At 45.3% G+C, this 19,311-nt stretch overlaps 1 protein-coding gene across 1 annotated transcript; it reads left to right on the top strand.

Moving 5' to 3' along the window:
- The first annotated feature begins 16,621 nt into the window (after positions 1-16,621).
- On the top strand, positions 16,622-18,781 carry LOC311142359 (biorientation of chromosomes in cell division protein 1-like). The gene is made up of 4 exons (XM_084177999.1): positions 16,622-17,300; positions 17,500-17,624; positions 17,857-18,059; positions 18,178-18,781. Exons 1-3 carry the CDS (start codon positions 17,160-17,162, stop codon positions 18,056-18,058), a joined length of 468 nt encoding a protein of 155 aa, XP_084034125.1. The 5' UTR covers positions 16,622-17,159; the 3' UTR covers position 18,059; positions 18,178-18,781.
- The last annotated feature ends 530 nt before the right edge of the window (positions 18,782-19,311 follow it).

Raw genomic sequence — 19,311 nt, 5'->3', positions numbered from 1 at the left:
CCCAGCTCTCTGCAGGTCATTCACTAGGTCCCCCCGTGTGGTTCTGGGATTTTTGCTCACCGTTCTTGTGATCATTTTGACCCCACGGGGTGAGATCTTGCGTGGAGCCCCAGATCGAGGGAGATTATCAGTGGTCTTGTATGTCTTCCATTTCCTAATAATTGCTCCCACAGTTGATTTCTTCAAACCAAGCTGCTTACCTATTGCAGATTCAGTCTTCCCAGCCTGGTGCAGGTCTACAATTTTGTGAAGTTTGGAGTGTGACTGTTTGAGGTTGTGGACAGGTGTCTTTTATACTGATAACAAGTTCAAACAGGTGCCATTAATACAGGTAACGAGTGGAGGACAGAGGAGCCTCTTAAAGAAGAAGTTACAGGTCTGTGAGAGCCAGAAATCTTGTTTGTTTGTAGGTGACCAAATACTTATTTTCCACCATAATTTGCAAATAAATTCATTAAAAATCCTACAATGTGATTTTCTGGATTTTCTGGATTCTCTGTCATAGTTGAAGTGTACCTATGATGAAAATTACAGGCCTCTCTCATCTTTTTAAGTGGGAGAACTTGCACAATTGGTGGCTGACTAAATACTTTTTTTCCCCACTGTATATACTACCAGTCAAAAGTTTGGACACACCTACTCATTCAAGGGTTTTTCTTAATTTTTTACATTGTAGAATAATAGTGAAGACATCAAAACTATGACATAACACATATGGAATCATGTAGTAAACAAAAAACTGTTAAACAAATCAAAATATATTTTATATTTGAGATTCTTCAAATAGCCATCCTTTGCCTTGATGACAGCTTTGCACACTCTTGGCATTCTCTCAACCAGCTTCATGAGGTAGTCACCTGGAATGCATTTCAATTAACAAGTGTGCCTTCTTAAAAGTAAATTTGTGGAATTTATTTCCTTTTTAATGCGTTTGAACCAATCAGTTGTGTTGTGACAAGGTAGGGGGGTACACAGAAGATAGCCCTATTTGTTAAAAGACCAAGTCCATGTTATGGCAAGAACAGCTCAAATAAGCAAAGAGAAAGGAAAGTCCATCATTACTTTAAGACATGAAGGTCAGTCAACACGGAAAATGTCAAGAACTTTTCAAGTTTCTTCAAGTGCAGTCGCAAAAAACATTAAGCGCTATGATTAAACTAGCTCTCATGAGGAATGCCACAAGAATGGAAGACCCAGAGTTACCTCTGATACAGAGGATAAGTTCATTAGAGTTACCAGCCTCAGAAATTGCAGCCCAAATAAATGCTTCACAGAGTTCAAGTCACAGACACATCTCAACATCAACTGTTCAGAGGGGATTGTTTGAATCAGGCCTTAATGGTCGAATTGCTGCAAAGAAACCACTACTAAAGGACACCAATAATAAGAAGAGACCTGCTTGGGCCAAGAAACACGAGCAATGGACATTAAACCGGTGGAAATGTGTCCTTTGGTCTGGTCTCCAAATTGGAAATTTTTGGTTCAAACCGCCGTATCTTTGTGAGACGCGGTGTAGGTGAACGGATGATCTCTGCATGCGTAGTTCCCACCGTAAAGCATGGAGGAGGAGGTGTTATGTTGTGGGGGTGCTTTGCTGGTGACACTGTCTGTGATTTATTTAGAATTCAAGACACACTTAACCAGCATGGCTACCACAGCATTCTGCAGTGATGCGCCATCCCATCTGGTTTGGGCTTAGTGTGACTATCATTTGTTTTTCAACAGGACAATGACCCAACACACCTCCAGGCTGTGTAAAGGCTATTTGACCAAGAAGGAGAGTGATGGAGTGCTGCATCAGATGACCTGGCCTCCACAATCCCCCGACCTCAACCAAATTGAGATGGTTTGGGATGAGTCGGACCGCAGAGTGAAGGAAAAGCAGCCAACAAGTGCTCAACATATGTGGGAACTCCTTCAAGACTGTTGGAAAAGTCCAACAGTCTTGAAGGAGTTCCCACATATGCTGAGCATTTGTTGGCTGCTTTTCCTTCACTCTGCGGTCCTCTGTAGCTCAATTGGTAGAGCATGGCGCTTGTAACGCCAGGGTAGTGGGTTCGATCCCCGGGACCACCCATACGTAAAAATGTATGCACACATGACTGTAAGTCGTTTTGGATAAAAGCATCTGCTAAATGGCATATTATTATTATTAAAAGCTTTCCAGGTGAAGCCTGTTGAGAGAATGCCAAGAATGTGCAAAGCTGTCATCAAGGCAAAGCGTGGCTATTTGAAGAATCTCAGATATAAAATATATTTTGATTTGTTTAACACTTTTTCGGTTACTACATGATTCCATATGTGTTATTTCAAAGTTTTGATGTCTTCACTATTATTCTACAATGTAGAAAATAGTACAAACAAAGAAAAACCCTTGAATGAGTAGGTGTGTCCAAACTTTTGACTGGTACTGTAAAAAAAGTAAACAAGAAAACACAAAGCAATAATACTGATACATTTTCTTGACAGTCTGAAAAGATAGATTGGTTCAGTCATCTACCATAGTCATTTACGACATAACAAGTGCTCCTAAAGTATTGCTTGAATTTATTTATTGAAAGATTTCTGGTTTGCTCAGATAAATTATTTCATTTTTTTATTGATCTGAATCTAAATGTTATTTTGCCAAATTATCTTCTCTGCTGGGGTAAGACATCGATGGTGGAGATCCTATTCCTAGTATGGACTGAATGTCTATCTCTTACCAATTGAATCCTGTTGTGAATGGAGATGAGAGGAGAAGAGAGGAGAGATTTCTACCCTCTTCATAATAGTCTCTTCCCGTTTCTCTCTTGTGATTAGACCATTAGATCTGCCATATTGAGGATATCCTGTACTGGGTACAAACCACATCCTGATCTATAATGTTTCTGTTAGACATGGCAAGTTTAACATGTAATTTAGACCATCATCGTGGGTTTCTCCAGCTCCTCTCTGTGTGATAGAGTGATACTTCATCAGCGCTCTATCACACAGAGGAAAGATGAATGTGATATAGCATGAGAGTTTTATCCTGAGAAAGACGGCGATATTACAGGAACAAAGGAAATGAGAAAGAAAGATACGTCCTCTCTCTTTAACCTTTAGCCTTTAGCCATGTGTCGTTCGTTACACACACACACACACACACACACACACACACACACACACACACACACACACACACACACACACACACACACACACACACACACACACACACACACTGAAGGAAGTGCTTACTCACCAGCTGCATGACTGTAGAGATTAACGTAAAGCCATCTATCAGGGACAATGTGCCAACCCACTTCCTGAATGCCAGTCCACACACACACACACTCACACACACACACCGGTAAGGCACGACAACATAGCCGGGGATGAAATATCTCTATGCCTGCCTCTATCACAATCAAAGACCAGAAAGGAACAGGAGAACAGGGGAACAGGAGAACAGGGGAACAGGGGAACAGGGGAACAGGGGAACAGGGGAACAGGGGAACAGGAGAACAGAGGAACAGGAGAACAGGGGAACAGGAGAACAGGGGAACAGGGGGAGGAACAGGAAGTGTGTTTTTTTGGAGATTGGTTGCCATGGTCTGTGATGGTAATATTAAGTTATTTAAAGCCCTGCTCTCTATAACAGTGATGCAGACTACAGTCTAACTGCACACTGTCAATATGATGGGAGCCTGATAGTGACACAGTGCCATTCTACCAGCCATGACTGGAGGGGAAGGTGGAGACTGGGTGGAGTAGAGACTGGAGACTGGGTGGAGGGGAGAGTGGAGACTGGGTGGAGTAGAGAGTGGAGACTGGGTGGAGGGGAGAGTGGAGACTGGGTGGAGTAGAGACTGGAGACTGGGTGGAGGGGAGAGTGGAGACTTGGTGGAGTAGAGAGTGGAGACTGGGTGGAGTAGAGAGTGGAGACTGGGTGGAGGGGAGAGTGGAGACTGGGTGGAGGGGAGAGTGGAGACTGGGTGGAGGGGAGAGTGGAGACTGGGTGGAGGGGAGAGTGGAGACTGGGTGGAGTAGAGAGTGGAGACTGGGTGGAGAGAGTGGAGACTGGGTAGAGTAGAGAATTGAGACAGGGTGGAGGGGAGGGTGGAGATTTCGGGAGGTGAGAGTGGAGACTGGGTGGAGGGGAGGGTTGAGATTTTGGGAGGTGAGAGTGGAGACTGGGTGGAGGGGAGGGTGGAGACTGGGGGAGGGGTGAGTGGAGACTGGGTGGAGGGGAGGGTGGAGACTGGATGGAGGGGAGAGTGGAGACTGGGGGAGGGGAGAGTGGAGACTGGGTGGAGGGGAGGGTGGAGACTGGATGGAGGGGAGGGTGGCGACTGGGGGAGGGGAGAGTGGAGACTGGGTGGAGGGGAGAGTGGAGACTGGGTGGAGGGGAGAGTGGAGACTGGATGGAGGGGAGGGTGGCAACTGGGTGGAGGGGAGAGTGGAGACTGGGGGAGGGGAGAGTGGAGACTGGGTGGAGGGGAGGGTGGAGACTGGATGGAGGGGAGGGTGGCGACTGGGTGGAGGGGAGAGTGGAGACTGGGTGGAGGGGAGAGTGGAGACTGGGTGGAGGGGAGAGTGGAGACTGGGGGAGGGGAGAGTGGAGACTGGGTGGAGGGGAGGGTGGAGACTGGATGGAGGGGAGGGTGGCGACTGGGTGGAGGGGAGAGTGGAGACTGGGTGGAGGGGAGGGTGGAGACTGGATGGAGGGGAGGGTGGCGACTGGGTGGAGGGGAGAGTGGAGACTGGGTGGAGACTGCAGGAGGGGAGAGTGGAGACTGGGTGGTTTTGGTGGGGAATCGGATGTTTGTTTCCATTTGGCCTGGAGGAGGAAGAGGAGGAGGAGGAGGAGGAGGAGGAGGAGGAGGCGGAGGAGGAGGAGGACATGCCTCCAGTGTTGGAGAAAGCTGGGCCTGGCATTGGTAAGATTGGTGACCATTGACCCCCCCAGGTTGTATTGACATGTCATCTCTTCCTGCCTCCACAGGCCTCTCAATAATGAATCCCCTGCCCCTGATCATTTATTTATTGGACACAGAGGAAAGAGACAGTCTCAAGTTGCCCCTACTGAAGAAAACACAATCACATTTCACGGCCGGCCTGTAATGTCAACCCCCACACTAGCATAGAAACACACAAACACACAGTAACAAAGACAAACACACACACAGACACTACAAACACACCTGCCCGCACTTTGTAAATCCTATCGGCCTCGGCTCGCCGGCTGAATTGAATTACTGTTATGGTACACCACTAGCTGGGAGTGAGGCCTGCCTAACATTAACCACGCCCCATATGTCAGCCCTTCACTAGAGCACAACCACACAACCAAACACACACACACACACACAAGACCAAACACACACACAAGACCAAACACACACACAAGACCAAACACACACACAAGACCAAACACACGCACACAGACACACGCAGGACCAAACACACACACACTCACACACTCACCCATCGACACACAACCAAAACACAGACACACACACACGTGCATAAGCTCGTGCACACACACACACACACACACACACACACACCCACTGCCTCCCATTAAAGGCAAGCCTCCCATTATGGCAAACACTTACAGGCCGTATTGATTCCCCTCAGGCTCTGACTCATACTGTTTGGCTGGAGAGATGTTAGATCCCATGCTATTGATTTTCACTGTGGAGATTGCTGCCCTGCGTTATACTGTTCTTTTGCTCGTGTTGTGTTTGTGTGCTAGGTAAATAGAAGAGGAGGTGAATGGACCAGCCAGGCTCCTGTGTTGAAAACAGAAATGCCAGTCCACTGCATTACAGAGGCAGGCAGAGAGGGCTGGAAGCAGAGGAAAAGGCCAACTGAATAATGAATCAACACACATAGACGTACGAGGCTGAAGGAGACGAGAGCGTACTGAAATACTGTAGCTAGTTAAACACATCCTATTCTCCCAGACTCATAGGCCATTTTACATGACAACAACCTGATTCAAATTGGAACTAGTGACACGTTTCCGAACTCACAATTATGTAAATGTGGAGCCTGAGTCAGTTTAGCAGATTTATTGAGGCAGATGTGCACAGTGGTAGCAGCAGTTCTGAGAGGAGAGGAGAGGAGAGGAGAGGAGAGGAGAGGAGAGGAGAGGAGAGGAGAGGAGAGGAGAGGAGAGGAGAGGAGAGGAGAGGAGAGGAGAGGAGAGGAGAGGGAGGAGAGGAGAGGAGAGGAGAGGAGAGGAGAGGAGAGGAGAGGAGAGGAGAGGAGAGGAGAGGAGAGGAGAGGAGAGGAGAGGAGAGGAGACACTTGGTCTTTCCCCAGAGCCACTCTACTGTTCTGTTCTGATCCCAAGGTGAAGGGGTTTCCATGGTAGCTACATCCACTCCCTCTCACACTACATCCCACACCGCCCTCACCACGCTCCGCATGGGGGCACAGCCTTCACTACGTCAGCCTGGAGAACGCTGAACACATGCCCCCCATGACCATGCCAGCCACAGAGAGTTTACTCATAGAAACAATTTCACGCTCTTTCACACTTCACATACGCTGCTGCTATTCTGTTTATTATCTATCCTGATTGCCTAGACACCTTAATCACCTCAACTACCTCGTACCCCCACACATAGACTCGTTATTGTTATTTTACAGTGTTACTATTTCCATTTTTATATTTTTTGCTATTTTTTCTTACTTTTTAACTCTGCATTGTTGAGAAAGGGCTCGTAAGTAAGCATTTCACGGTAAAGTCTAGACCTGTTGTATTCGGTACATGTGACAAATAAAATTTGATTTGATTTGATACTAGCCGACGATGGTTAATTAATATCACCATGCAACTGAGATATATAATGTATGACTGCCTCTCTCTTCTATTGAAGGGTCTGCCTTGTGCCTCTCATTTTCCAGGGTCCTATCCACAAACTCTGCCATACGCTTCTTTACCTTTCCTCTCCTGTTGTTAGAGGATTCTGTAAATCATGAAGAGAGATGGGAGGGATTGGAGAGCCCATTCCCCCTCTGACTGGTTCTAATGTACGTATATCATGAATATTTTGTAATTTGATCTCCCCACCCTTTTTATGAGCTGCAAATTAGACAGTTGATGAGCTCTGCATGCTTGGTGACGTCTACCAGACAGAGATAGACTTCTGGCTGATAATGTTCACAATGCCAGGGCTTTTTTTCATAATGATGCATAACGCATGTCTTCTAATGTTCTACATTAAACAACTACTAAATGAGTCATTTGACAAATAGTCGCCTTATGTCAGAGCTAAATCCAAGAGGTATACATAATGAACAGGATTCAATCCATGTTGATACATACCAGTACTTGCAACCAGCTAATACTGTAGTGCACAGATGGTGATACTGAGTCACCATAAGCCTAAGATATGTCTACAAGTCGATGGCTGTTGATGTGACTGAGAATTCCTCAGCTGTTACCTACAACTAGAGCCACAGATCTAGAACACATACCTTGCTGCAGTGAAATGTTAGGAGTTGTCTCCACCCTCCTGTCTCCTGAGTGGCTGAAGCTGCATTAAGGGGGAAGGGCCACGAGACACCTAGAAGAAGGGATCATGGTTAGGGACCAATCACATTGGTCTGACAGACCGGTTGCACACACAAGCATGGAGTGTGGCCCTAGTGTTAAAGAGATAGACAAGCGACACCCTGATAGCTTCCCATTTCAATCTCCCATTTGAATATGAAAGCCTTTTCGCATGATACAATGCTAAAGCATTTATCATTCTCTCTCTCTTTCTCCCCCCTCTCTCTCTTTCTCTCTGCTCGCTCTCTCTCTTTCTCTCTGCTCTCTCTCTCTCTCTCTCTCTCTCTCTCTCTCTCTCTCTCTCTCTCTCTCTCTCTCTCTTCTCCTCTCTCTCTCTCTCTTTCTCCACTCTCTCGCTCCTCTCTCTCCCCCCTCTCTCTCTCTCTCCTCTCTCTCTCTCTCTCTCTCTCTCTCTTTCTCGCTCTCTCTTTCTCTCCTCTCTCTCTCTTTTTCCCCACTCTCTCTCTTTCTCTCCCCTCTCTCTCTTTCTCTCCCCTCTCTCTCTTTCTCTCCCCTCTCTCTCTTTCTCTCCCCTCTCTCTCTTTCTCTCCCCTCTCTCTCTTTCACTTACCCTCTATATCATCCATCTACCTTTCTTTCTCATTCTAAGAAAGTCAATGCATGCATGTTTAGTTGAACAAGACTCTGTTGTAGGTAATGCATCTGAGGAGTAGGAAGGTAGAACAGGCTTGCTAGAGAAAGCAGCAGGAGGAGGGAGGAGGAGGAGGAAGAGGAGAGGAGGAGGAAGAGGAGGAGGAGGAGGGGAGTGGAGGTCAACAGAAGGAGAGGCAGATGCTTGTGCCTAAAATGCCTCTGAGCTAATAATTATCTTGACGATATTTGCAGATAGCGGCACGACGCAAGGGGAGGGCATCAGGATTTGGAGAATACGTCACAGCAAAGAGAGAGATAGATCGAAAGAAGGAGAGAGAGAGACTTTTAATTGCAGAGGGATATGCTGCCTGCCTCCCACGCACTATCTCTCTCTCCCTCTTAATCTCTCCCCTGCTCTCTCTCTCTCTCTCCCTCGCTCTCCCTCTTCGTCATACATGGCGTGAGAAAGTGGAGCCTCCCTCCCATGGTTAAATATGCATGAGGCAAGAATCTATGCTGCTTCTAGTGCAACCATGTCCTCCATTTTTTTTTTTATCCATCGCATCACACTAACGCATTCTTTTTTGGTGTTTTTGTGTCAATACAATTTTCGGGGAAGCTAGCTAGCATGAACAGGGAAAGTGCATGAAATGCTGACAAGGAAACTGCTTGGGATTCTCCAGCTTGATTCCCCCTTCCTTTTATCTAGATTGGAAGTACAGTGGCAGAGGCTGTATGTGTGTCAGTGAGTATCAGGCTATTTATAGCCCATAGTGTGTGTGTCCCTGATCGTGAAGGGCTTATTCACCCCAGCCCCCATCTGCAGGCTTTACACACAGACTGGAGTGGACAGAGATGCTACACAGAGAAACAATAGAAGATGGGCAGCACAGAGAGAGAGACACCTCTTTTTAAATATTTCATACAGCGCTGAATTCACGTTAAAATAAGCCTCAAGATGCTAGCGTGCTGATGGCAGCAGATCAAACAACAAAAGCCAGCTCTTTGTTCGAGGGGGCTTGATCTCGCTCCAGAATATTGCAAGATGAAAAAAGATTTGGGAACTTTTGCTTTGGTACAAGAACCTTCCTGCCTCCTTTGTGTGTCATCCTGCACACCCATCTATGTCCTCAAATGGAACTGATTCTCATTACAGAGGACAAGACATGTCACATTGTCACAGTGCTCTAGTCTATCTATTGAGGTGTTATAAATGTAAGGAAGCTGACGATACTTTGGGAAGATCTGACCTGGTTTTCATGAATTCCTGAGATTTCATTATTGACTGAGAGCATCAAACTCCACAGGCATAATATTTACTACAATTATTTTGACTAACCTATTTCTATTAAGAGGCTATAGGTCATACCTCAGGAAGTCCCATTAGAACATGACTCTTTATACCTGAAAGAGATTTCTCTGTCCTCTCTGCATTATCTGAGCAGTGAGTGATGAGTAAAGTTGAGCAGGCAGTGAGACACATGCCCTCTAGTGGCCGATGGCCTCCAGCTCCTGTCAATGACGTTTCCTCCCTGCAGTGGCTCATCCTCTCATCCTGTCTCCTCAGCCTGCTCCAACCCCAGCAGCCAGCCCAGCCACATCACAAATACACACAATACTAAACTCACAAATTAGGCATCTGGTGAGGAGAGCAGCCTCAGGCAAGCATATGGCCCAGGCCAGCTAACCAGCCAGGCAGACCTGCACATCTGGGTTTTGGGTTTGGTTTTCTCAATGTCACACACAACCTCCATTTTAGTGAGATTCACCATTTTGTTTGGGTTTCACACTTTGCAAAGGGAAGAAGGAGCTCGAGTTAATTCCAGCTAGAAGGAGACTGGCAACCTGGTGGAATAAGACAATGACATGTTAGTATTATGAAGACACACCAGCCTATCAGGCCCCAGCGTTTCAGACTGACTGTCCCTCCTGTGACTGAGTGACAACTTTAATGTCTAATTGGATCAGCATGCATTTGCAAACATGGTAAGCAGATGTGAATCAAGGTTGGCAGCAGACAAATCTGGATCATCTCTGTCCCCATGATCATTAGCATAAATGGAGGCTAACGGGCATCTAATTAAATGACTTGGCTGCCAGGCAACAGAGGAACCCCTGCAGAAGTTTAAGAGACAGCTGTGCATTGTCTTGAGGAATACACACAGTCATGCATGCATGCACACACAAATACTGCATAAATAAACACACATGTTTAATGAATTCACAGAGGAGGGAAGATTCCATAGTTGGTTATTCACATTCAGTGAGAAAAGTCTAGTTAAAGTGACAGGATGCACCATCCCTGAGTAGAGAACAGAATTTCCTCAAAATAGCCTTTTTTGATGTTGGTTTCGTGTCACCTCCATTTTGTTGTTCGATTAGAACGGAAGGAGATCTCTGGCGTCTAAAGTACCAACGACGCAACTGATATAAAAGAAAGATGAGGGACATATTTCCTCTCTCTTCAGTGGCTTGCCTTGAGACGACAGTGACCTATTATTTCGCCGTCTCCTGTGTGCATGACACACACACACACCTTCTTTAAGCAGCGCATAACACACACACCCCTGCTTTAAGCAGCACACCTCGTCTGTGAGGAAAACAAATGGGAGCGATTCTCTGGAGGCGTGAATAAAACAACGCACAGAATTCAATCTAGCACTTCAGCGGGATGCAGCGCGCATTTTTCATATCAAACAACGCCATTCACAGCTGGGTCCAGGAGGGGTGGGCAGTCTGCAAATTAGATATTCATGAAAAACCCTTGATATTTACTTAATATCTCCATAATGTCTGACAGAAAGGCCATGACTAGATGATGTCCCACTCTCATCCACTGCGGTTGCCATGACAGAGAGCTGTTCTATCTGTGGTAGCCATTTACATTTTAGTCATTTTAGCAGACGCTCTTATCCGGAGCGACTTACAGTTAGTGAGTGCATACATTTTTTCATACTGGTCCCCCGTGGGAATTGACGAATCTACCAACTGAGCTACACAGGACATTTACCTCCAGTTGCTGTGTGTGTGTGTGTGTGTGTGTGTGTGTGTGTGTGTGTGTGTGTGTGTGTGTGTGTGTGTGTGTGTGTGTGTGTGTGTGTGTGTGTGTGTGTGTGTGTGTGTGTGTTGTCAGGGATAGAGACTGGAATCTGCTGCCATTCATTCCCCATTCACTCCTCCTCCTTCGCCTTGCCTTGCCTGTGGATCTGTGGGTGTCGACTCATTTCTAAAGGCAACAATTTTATACTTTAAGGCTGTTAGCCCTCATTATTGCCCATGGATCTGCTTTATAATGACAGACACACACTCATCCATCAAACTAAAAATGTAATTGTGCTTTTGTGAACTCACTGCTTAAAATATACCCCCCACCCCCACCCTTCCCAACCCCATTACAGTGTCAGTAAAGGAAAAAGGATGGACAGGACTATCATTGCAGTTACATCTTGCTCTTGGGATGGGATGGGACAGTAGCAGTCCTGGCTAAATTCCCAATCTGGCCCTCATACCATCATGGCCACCTAATCATCCCCAGCTTCCAATTGGCTCATTCATCCCCCCTCCTCTCCCCTGTAACTATTCCCCAGGTCGTTGCTGTAAATGAAAATGTGTTCTCAGTCAACTTACCTGGTAAAATAAAGGTAAAATAAAAGCAGGGTGTCTCTCAGGATGAATACTGTACAAGCCCTACCATGTTGACCTGCCATTTTCAGTTAGTAATGTACATGTGGTCACTGCACATAGTAGTATGTTTGGTGGTTTAGTAGAGACAGTCAGCAGGCCCCAATCAAGACCACACAGCTGGCTAGTGATGGGCCAGTGCTGTTAGTTGCTGGATGATACAGCTTTAAGACAGGGACATATTGAGTCAGCTACTACCCCCACCCCACCCCACCCCACCCCACCCCACCCCACCCCACCCCACCCCACCCCACCCCACCCCGCCCCACCCCACCCCACCCCACCCCACCCCACCCCACCCCACCCCACCCCACCCCACCCCGCCCCACCCCACCCCACCCCACCCCACCCCACCCCACCCCACCCCACCCCACCCCGCCCCACCCCACCCCACCCCGCCCCACCCCACCCCACCCCACCCCACCCCACCCCACCCCACCCCGCAACCACAAGATGGCTTCCCTCCAACTGTTTCCAACTGAGCAGAAAGAGAAGGAGCCCTAACTCATTTCTGTCCCGAAGCCTGCCTCATCCTATTAACCATGTGCCTCCGATCCGGCAGGAATCCTCTGTTACTCCAGGGCAATGCAAACAAAAAAGAAAATATATGAAAGGAAAGCTGTGGAGAATGTTGCATTTTGTGTGCTTTGGGCTGGCGTTGGTTAGGGAGGCTATGTGATTCAAGTTAATCTTTTGGTTGTCTGGTTGGAGAATCAACAAAATGAGGCTTCTCTGCTCAGCCCTGTAGTACCCAAACCTCACTTCACATCAAACCTCACTTTTCTTTTTTTAACAGCAAAATACTTACTTATGCTTTTACCTGTTTCCATGGAGATGGGACCTAGATGCAGCCTAACCTACATCTGCCATCTTCCCTCCCTGACGGCAGACAGCTCAGCAGTTGGTGCTCGCTCCTCTTGACCTGAGGATGGTGGGGGGGAGGTCGTTCACACCATGCACTAAAGACCAGCATTATGAAAGTTAATCATCTGTGAGGTGGAAATGGATACCGTGCCCCCATAGCACACACACACACACGTAAACACACACACACAATCTCCCGGAGCACTAGTCTATCTCCCACGAAGGCGTGATTACACACACACACGTACAGTCAAATATGCTGTGGAAGCTCAAATTTTGATTGCATACTTTACATAGGCCTACTTGAACTAAGTGGAATGCTAAGGAAAAAGCTGAAGAGAAGACCGTAACAACATTCTGAACAGAACTCAGCACCTACAGGCTCCTTGAACCAGGACTCTGCTCCACTGTTCCATTCCAGTAGCCAAGCCGACCACACAGATGGCCATACAATCCCATTCCAATCATACTGATTGCTGCCACAACAATAAATTATTAATAGCCCCTAGCCTAGCCACTGTAAAACCCGCATAAATCATGCATGGTATCCATCATCAACATCGCCATCATAATAATTTGCCTTGATGAAGACGACAATGGTGTGTACAAGGGAGATGACAGATCGGACACTGTGCCAACTTCACACAGTGAAACACAACCTCAATTTTGAGGTTGCTACTGAAAACCACAAGGAGCATTTGCTGGGCCATGTGAGGGTAGATGAGCACCACCAGCGGAGGGAAAATGGCCAGTGTATGAATGGGTGTTACAGGGGGACTGTGAAGCAACACAAACATAGACACATGCATACAAACACAGGGAGTGATAAAACACTAAATTAGGTTAGAGGTATTGGTAGCCAAGATAGAGCACTTATAATCAGGGGTTACATTTGTATTTTGTTGGGGTTGTACTGTCCCCATAATTCATGGCTTTTCTATCATACTTTTTTACTGTAGCATACAGTAACTCTGTTCCATTCCATTGTTGTCCCTATATCGTGGGTGGTGGAACTCTTCTCCATGCAGTTCCTCTCTATTTTACCCATGTAAAAGCCCATAAGAATATCCATTTATGAATACTCATTGAAATGTAACTATTGTACCACAGACTAAGACCTGATTATTGATGTCATTATACTGAAGTGTGTCGTTTGATCATAATCCTAAAGACGTAAGGTAAAGACAAATTAAGCTGTCAGTGCATAAGACGTCTCTTCAGTTGAAAATGTGAAATCTAGAGAAGGAGTTGCCTTGGCAACAAAGAGACTTGTATGATCAGACGATGGAGTAAATGGGTCTCTGTGGCCAACTGGTTTCATTTGTGTGCATTATACTACATTAAATATTTTCAGTGGTGGTAAGTGTCTATTTCTAAGTACTACAATGACAATACAGGTAAATACAAGCCCCATGAGATATCTCACCACAAATATAGTTTCAGAATTCACATTATACTGTCACAACTCAGCCTTACTTTGTGCCTTTGACCCCTCTATCTGAGTGTATACATACTATGAGGTAATTATCCAATGAATGGAATAGAAATCTGAAAAACCCTTGAAAGTTTATCTCAGCTTCAAGCTTGATGTTTTTCTGCTCTCGTATTGTAATTGCAGGCAGATCTTCTCCGCTTGTTGAGTTACACAAGCACATAATCCTAAAGTAAGTGCTCCAAAACACTCCTGATCCCTGTGCCAACCAGGAAGAACAGTTTCCTGATACATTTACATTTTAGCAGACACAGTTACCCAGAGTTCCTTACAGCAGCGAGTGCATACATTCTTATACTTTTTTTTCTCGTACTGGTCCCCCGTGGGAATTGAACCCACAACCATGGCGTTGCAAGCACTATGCTTTACACAAGACTCAGGACTGCAATCCCACTATAAAAGGATTACAGTACAGCAGGCCAGCCTGACTGCTAAATTGGCAGAGTTATGATTGGGACTAGTTCCATTAAGTATTGTGTGTGTGTGTGTGTGTGTGTGTGTGTGTGTGTGTGTGTGTGTGTGTGTGTGTGTGTGTGTGTGTGTGTGTGTGTGTGTGTTCATGCCAGGGTACTTTGTTTTTGTATTTGGTTGCAGTTACAGAATATCATATTGTAAAGATCAAAGATACATATGCTGCAGCACATGTCGAAAAACTGTCAACTACAGCTGGAGAATAAATTAGAGGGCGTTGCATAATTAAACCTCTCTGCTCAAGCTGCTTTAACTCTGACACATACTGATGTTATGTCACCATCTTGTGGCCCATTGGTGGTCTAAATCTGGAAGATTGAATTACTGTGCTCAAACCATCCCTGAGGCAACATGAAATGAATACAATCCATTAATAAGCATAACTGCCTTGTGAAAAAGACAATACCGTACAGAGGGCGTACCTCAACACTCCATGTCGGATATATGCATATGTTATACACACACAATGTGTATGAAAAAATTGGTTTGAGATCATCTAATTTGCCTCTACGGCTCTCTGTCATTTCCAAACACGTTGACAAATTGCAGAAGGGTTGTCAGTTCACAGTGGCCTATTTGCATGTTTTATCTGCCAATGAAAGCCAAACAAAACAGGCCTCCAGGTTTCAAGTTTATTTGTCACAAGTACAATGAAATGATTAATATGCAAACCCTATCCAACAGCGCAGTACTCAATATAAAAAAACTATAACTAATTTAAAAAAATTAAATTAAAAAACACGATAAATAATAAATAAGAGAGGAGGCTATATATAGGGTATACCCACAGTAGCCTACAATACAATTGTGTACTTAAATAGAAACAATGTTACAATACAGGTTAAACTATCCATAAAGACACTGCCCTCCTCGTCAGAGCACTCTTGTTTCTCCCTGTGTCACCATGGTTCCTCTCCCTAGTTGCCTGGAAACCAGCTCCTCCTGAAAATTGAGGAGACTACAGTTTTACATTTTAGTCATTTAGCAGACGCTCTTATCCAGAGCGACTTAAAGTTAGTGCATACATCATTTTTTCCCCACCCCCCGTGGGAATCAGACCCACAACCCTGGCGTTGCAAACGCCATGCTCTACCAACTGAGCTACATCCCTGCCGGCCATTCCCTCCCCTACCCTGGACGACGCTGGGTATGGATTCGAACCAGGATCTCTAGTGGCACAGCTAGCACTGCGATGCAGTGCCTTAGACTACTGCGCCACTCGGGAGAACATAATTAAAGACCACCCCCACACTTTACAATAACTACATTTATCTTAAATAGATCATATCGCCGTAGTAAATTTTTTGAAATATAGGCCTAAATTACAAAAACATTCACATTTAGGTTCTTTATAAATCATCCAAATGGACAATAGTCTAACACTTGAATTACCTCAATGGTTTTTAAAAGAGCCATGTGGTATTAATATTCAAATAAACAAAATATGCTGTCTGACAATGTGACTCAGATAACCATCATTAAGTGTGCAAATTGCAGCAATAGAGGTTTTTGTGTAACACTCACATGGTCATTTAAAAAAAACATCACAAATACAGTTGTCTTTTTTACAGTCACACCCACACTAGGCCTATAATCACCATCCCATCTTAGATGGGCCCTGTCTATTTCATCTGTCACACAGAAAATTTATGAATTAATTACACACAAACTGGTTTATTCATTATGCAAAACGAAGTCCTGTCAATCCATAGGCCTATATCTAATTTGTTATTAGGTGGTCTACATTTACCAGTAGGCCTATGCAATTTACAGGAAATATATACATACTTTGTGAGTATTGCTGACAAAATCAGAGACATTAATTTTTTCCTCAGTCAAGACAATGAAAATGATCTGGTCATTACTCCCACATTTGGTATCTTTTTAAAGCTGAACTGTGTGTAACCAAAGACTTCCCCCTGTAACCAAAAGCTAAGAGCCAATTTATGCTTGATCTGAAAATGTGTCTGAGGCGCCGTATGGATGGTGTGACACAATAGCGGAGCCTCCAGAGGCAGCAGAGGCCATATGGAGCTCTGTACCGCGTCGCCGTGCGCCTCTCAAATGTTGCAACAAAGCGGAGGGCTCCATATAGCTCCGCATTGACATGATTGATTGACGGTAGGTCCTGTATAAACACAAACTCACTTCCTTGACATCTTCTTTCACAACAGCTCTGCTCAGCGAAGCGCAAGAAGTATGAATGCCCTGACTTCTGCAGAGGCCATATCACCGTAAATACTGCACAGCCAATGCAGAAGTCGGAATGACCATGCAGCGTCTTTCAAGGTGAAGGGCCTAGTGTAGCAGTTTAGTACACATCCCAAGAAGCAACTGCAGAGCAATGTGGAGGGACTTCCGTATTGCAAAGCATTTTGGTACTTGTGTACACTTCCAAATAACTAGCTAGTTTGTAATTTAGCTCGATTTTAGAGGCACGAGCAGTTATTTTGTGTCGTTTCCTCAATTGATATCGATAGTGTTACACTTGTTTATGAACAAAACTAAAATTAAATAAACATCGGTATGGCGGAGGGTGCCAGCGGTAACGCGGTGAATCTTCCTCCCGGAGATCCTCAGCTAATTGGTCTCATCGTGGAACATCTCAAGAACCGAGGATTGTTCGACGAGTTCCGCAGAGACTGCCTGGCAGATGTGGATACAAAGGTATATAGCGTTGAAATGTTTCTGACTAACTAGCTATCAACATTCATTTTACTCAGCTAGCTAGCAAGTTTACGCTTTGTGTCCAACCCTGTTGTTAGCATAGCTAACTAATGTTAGCCTAACCTTAGCTAGCCAGTTGTGCTGGAAATTTTCTCAGCTAAATTGATCAATGCCGGTGTATTTCTGTCATTGTCGTCAGCCTGCCTACCAGAATCTGCGACAGAAAGTTGACAACTTTGTATCCACTCATTTGAGCACTCAAGAATGGAACCCATCAATCAACAAAAATCAAGTGCGAAATGGGCTAAGACAAAGCGTCGTGCAGTAAGTAGCTACAGTAATTCATATGCTCATAATTCTGCTTGTAAGTGACAAATGCATTGCTGACAGTACATATAAGTTACAGAGAGCCTTTTTCTCTCAAGCCAAGGATAGTGCAATCTGCACATTGGATGGCTAAATTCATGTCTCCAGTCTGGAATGCAGTAGGTGCCATCAGTTGTTCCTGCTGATGCTACAGTCATTAGTCATCTGTACTGTCTCTGTGGTGTGTCAGGTCAGGCATGCTGGAGTCTGGAGTAGACAGAATCATCACCCAGGTGGTGGATCCCAAATTGAACCACACATTCAGGCCCCACATTGAGGATGCCATTCATGACTTCCTGTCTGCGGAGAAGAAGGAGGAGGGTCCATCCAACACTCCATCAGAGACCGAGCAACAAGAGGCTCCAAGCCACACTGGACCCAAAACGCCATGAGGTCAGTGCGTCACGCACACCTTAACATAATGGACAAATCTACAGGCATTGAACTGTAGTATAATCTCCTCAAAGTTTCACGTTCTCACAGTTTGTCTTCTTCTCTCCTTTTACTTCAGCTGCAGAGAAACGTTTTCTGGTAAAGGTATAATTTAATAGAGCTCCACCAGGCTGGATGGACAAAGACCTACTGTGGAGTAATCATGGAGCAAGAGGTTTGCACAACTCTTAGTCGTTCTTCATGTGGAGAAACCAAGCCATGGTTTTTAGCTGTCAATGCTGGACATGCGTAACAACTACCAAATAATGCCCGTACCAAGTCAAAGGGGGAATCATGCAAATGACACTATGGTATAGCACTCTCAAACTCAACTCTGGACCTCGAAGCCAGTTCCACTGCATTATTTTCATTGTTCCTCTCTAATCAGGGACTGATTTTGACCTGAGACACCAGGTGTGTGTGCAATTAATTATCAGGTAGCAGAGAACCAGCAGGCAACAGACCTTGTAGGGTAAGAGTTGAGTACCCCGGTATAGCACAATAAACTGAATGTGCCATTTTATGGCTTGAAATGTAGTTTGTGGGTATTGAATTAAAGAGAATTGTAACAAGTAGCCATTGTAATGTTGGTTTACAGATTTTGTCCCTCTGTTTTTGACACTTTTGGTGAATATTGTAAATAAATGTTTTCACCAATAAATTAATGATTTGGTAGAAATGTGTACACTGCCCTGTCATTTGTTAAACTGGGTCAATAGAACATGTGCTGTACTGGCTGTGGTAAGACTACATTTCTAAGTTAGCCTAGAACAGCGTTTTCCAAACTCGGTCCTCAGGATTCCAAGTGGTGCATGTTTTGGATTTTGCCCTAGCACTACACAGCTGATTTCCTATATTTTTATTAGATTCATCCAGAGCACAATCAGTGAGATCTGTTCAGGGTAGGAATGTGCACTGTGTTCCTAAGAGGACACAGTTCTGGGCAAAACCATAAAAGGGAGTGCTGCAGTTTTTTGCCAGTTCTAGACTTAACATCTGGAGTACAACCCAGGTTATGAAACTAACTGCCGGGGGTGGAGGTAGGTAGAACAGGCAGCCTCTGACTGAGAGGCTTGTTGGCATTCCTCTGGGCAGGCAGGGTGCAAGTTGATTGGCAGTGCCTGGGAGCACGGCATGTTGCTGTCTCAACACATCCATGCTATATTTCTCTCGCTGCCCTCAGCCATGTAGGAGTGAGGCTTAGCTCCACGGC

This window comes from Coregonus lavaretus (genome assembly GCF_964263955.1).
Source record: "Coregonus lavaretus genome assembly, chromosome: 15".
Classification (NCBI taxonomy): domain Eukaryota; kingdom Metazoa; phylum Chordata; class Actinopteri; order Salmoniformes; family Salmonidae; genus Coregonus; species Coregonus lavaretus.
This window is presented reverse-complemented; position numbering and strand designations above follow the sequence as displayed.

What these genes read in the sequence shown, in the direction of transcription:
- LOC311142359 (XM_084177999.1), top strand. Translation starts at nt 17,160, where the DNA reads ATGGCGGAGGGTGCCAGCGGTAACGCGGTGAATCTTCCTCCCGGAGAT. An exon ending in TGGCAGATGTGGATACAAAG is followed by an intron (nt 17,301 to 17,499) that starts GTATATAGCGTT and finishes CATTGTCGTCAG; the next exon opens with CCTGCCTACCAGAATCTGCG. An exon ending in CTAAGACAAAGCGTCGTGCA is followed by an intron (nt 17,625 to 17,856) that starts GTAAGTAGCTAC and finishes GTGGTGTGTCAG; the next exon opens with GTCAGGCATGCTGGAGTCTG.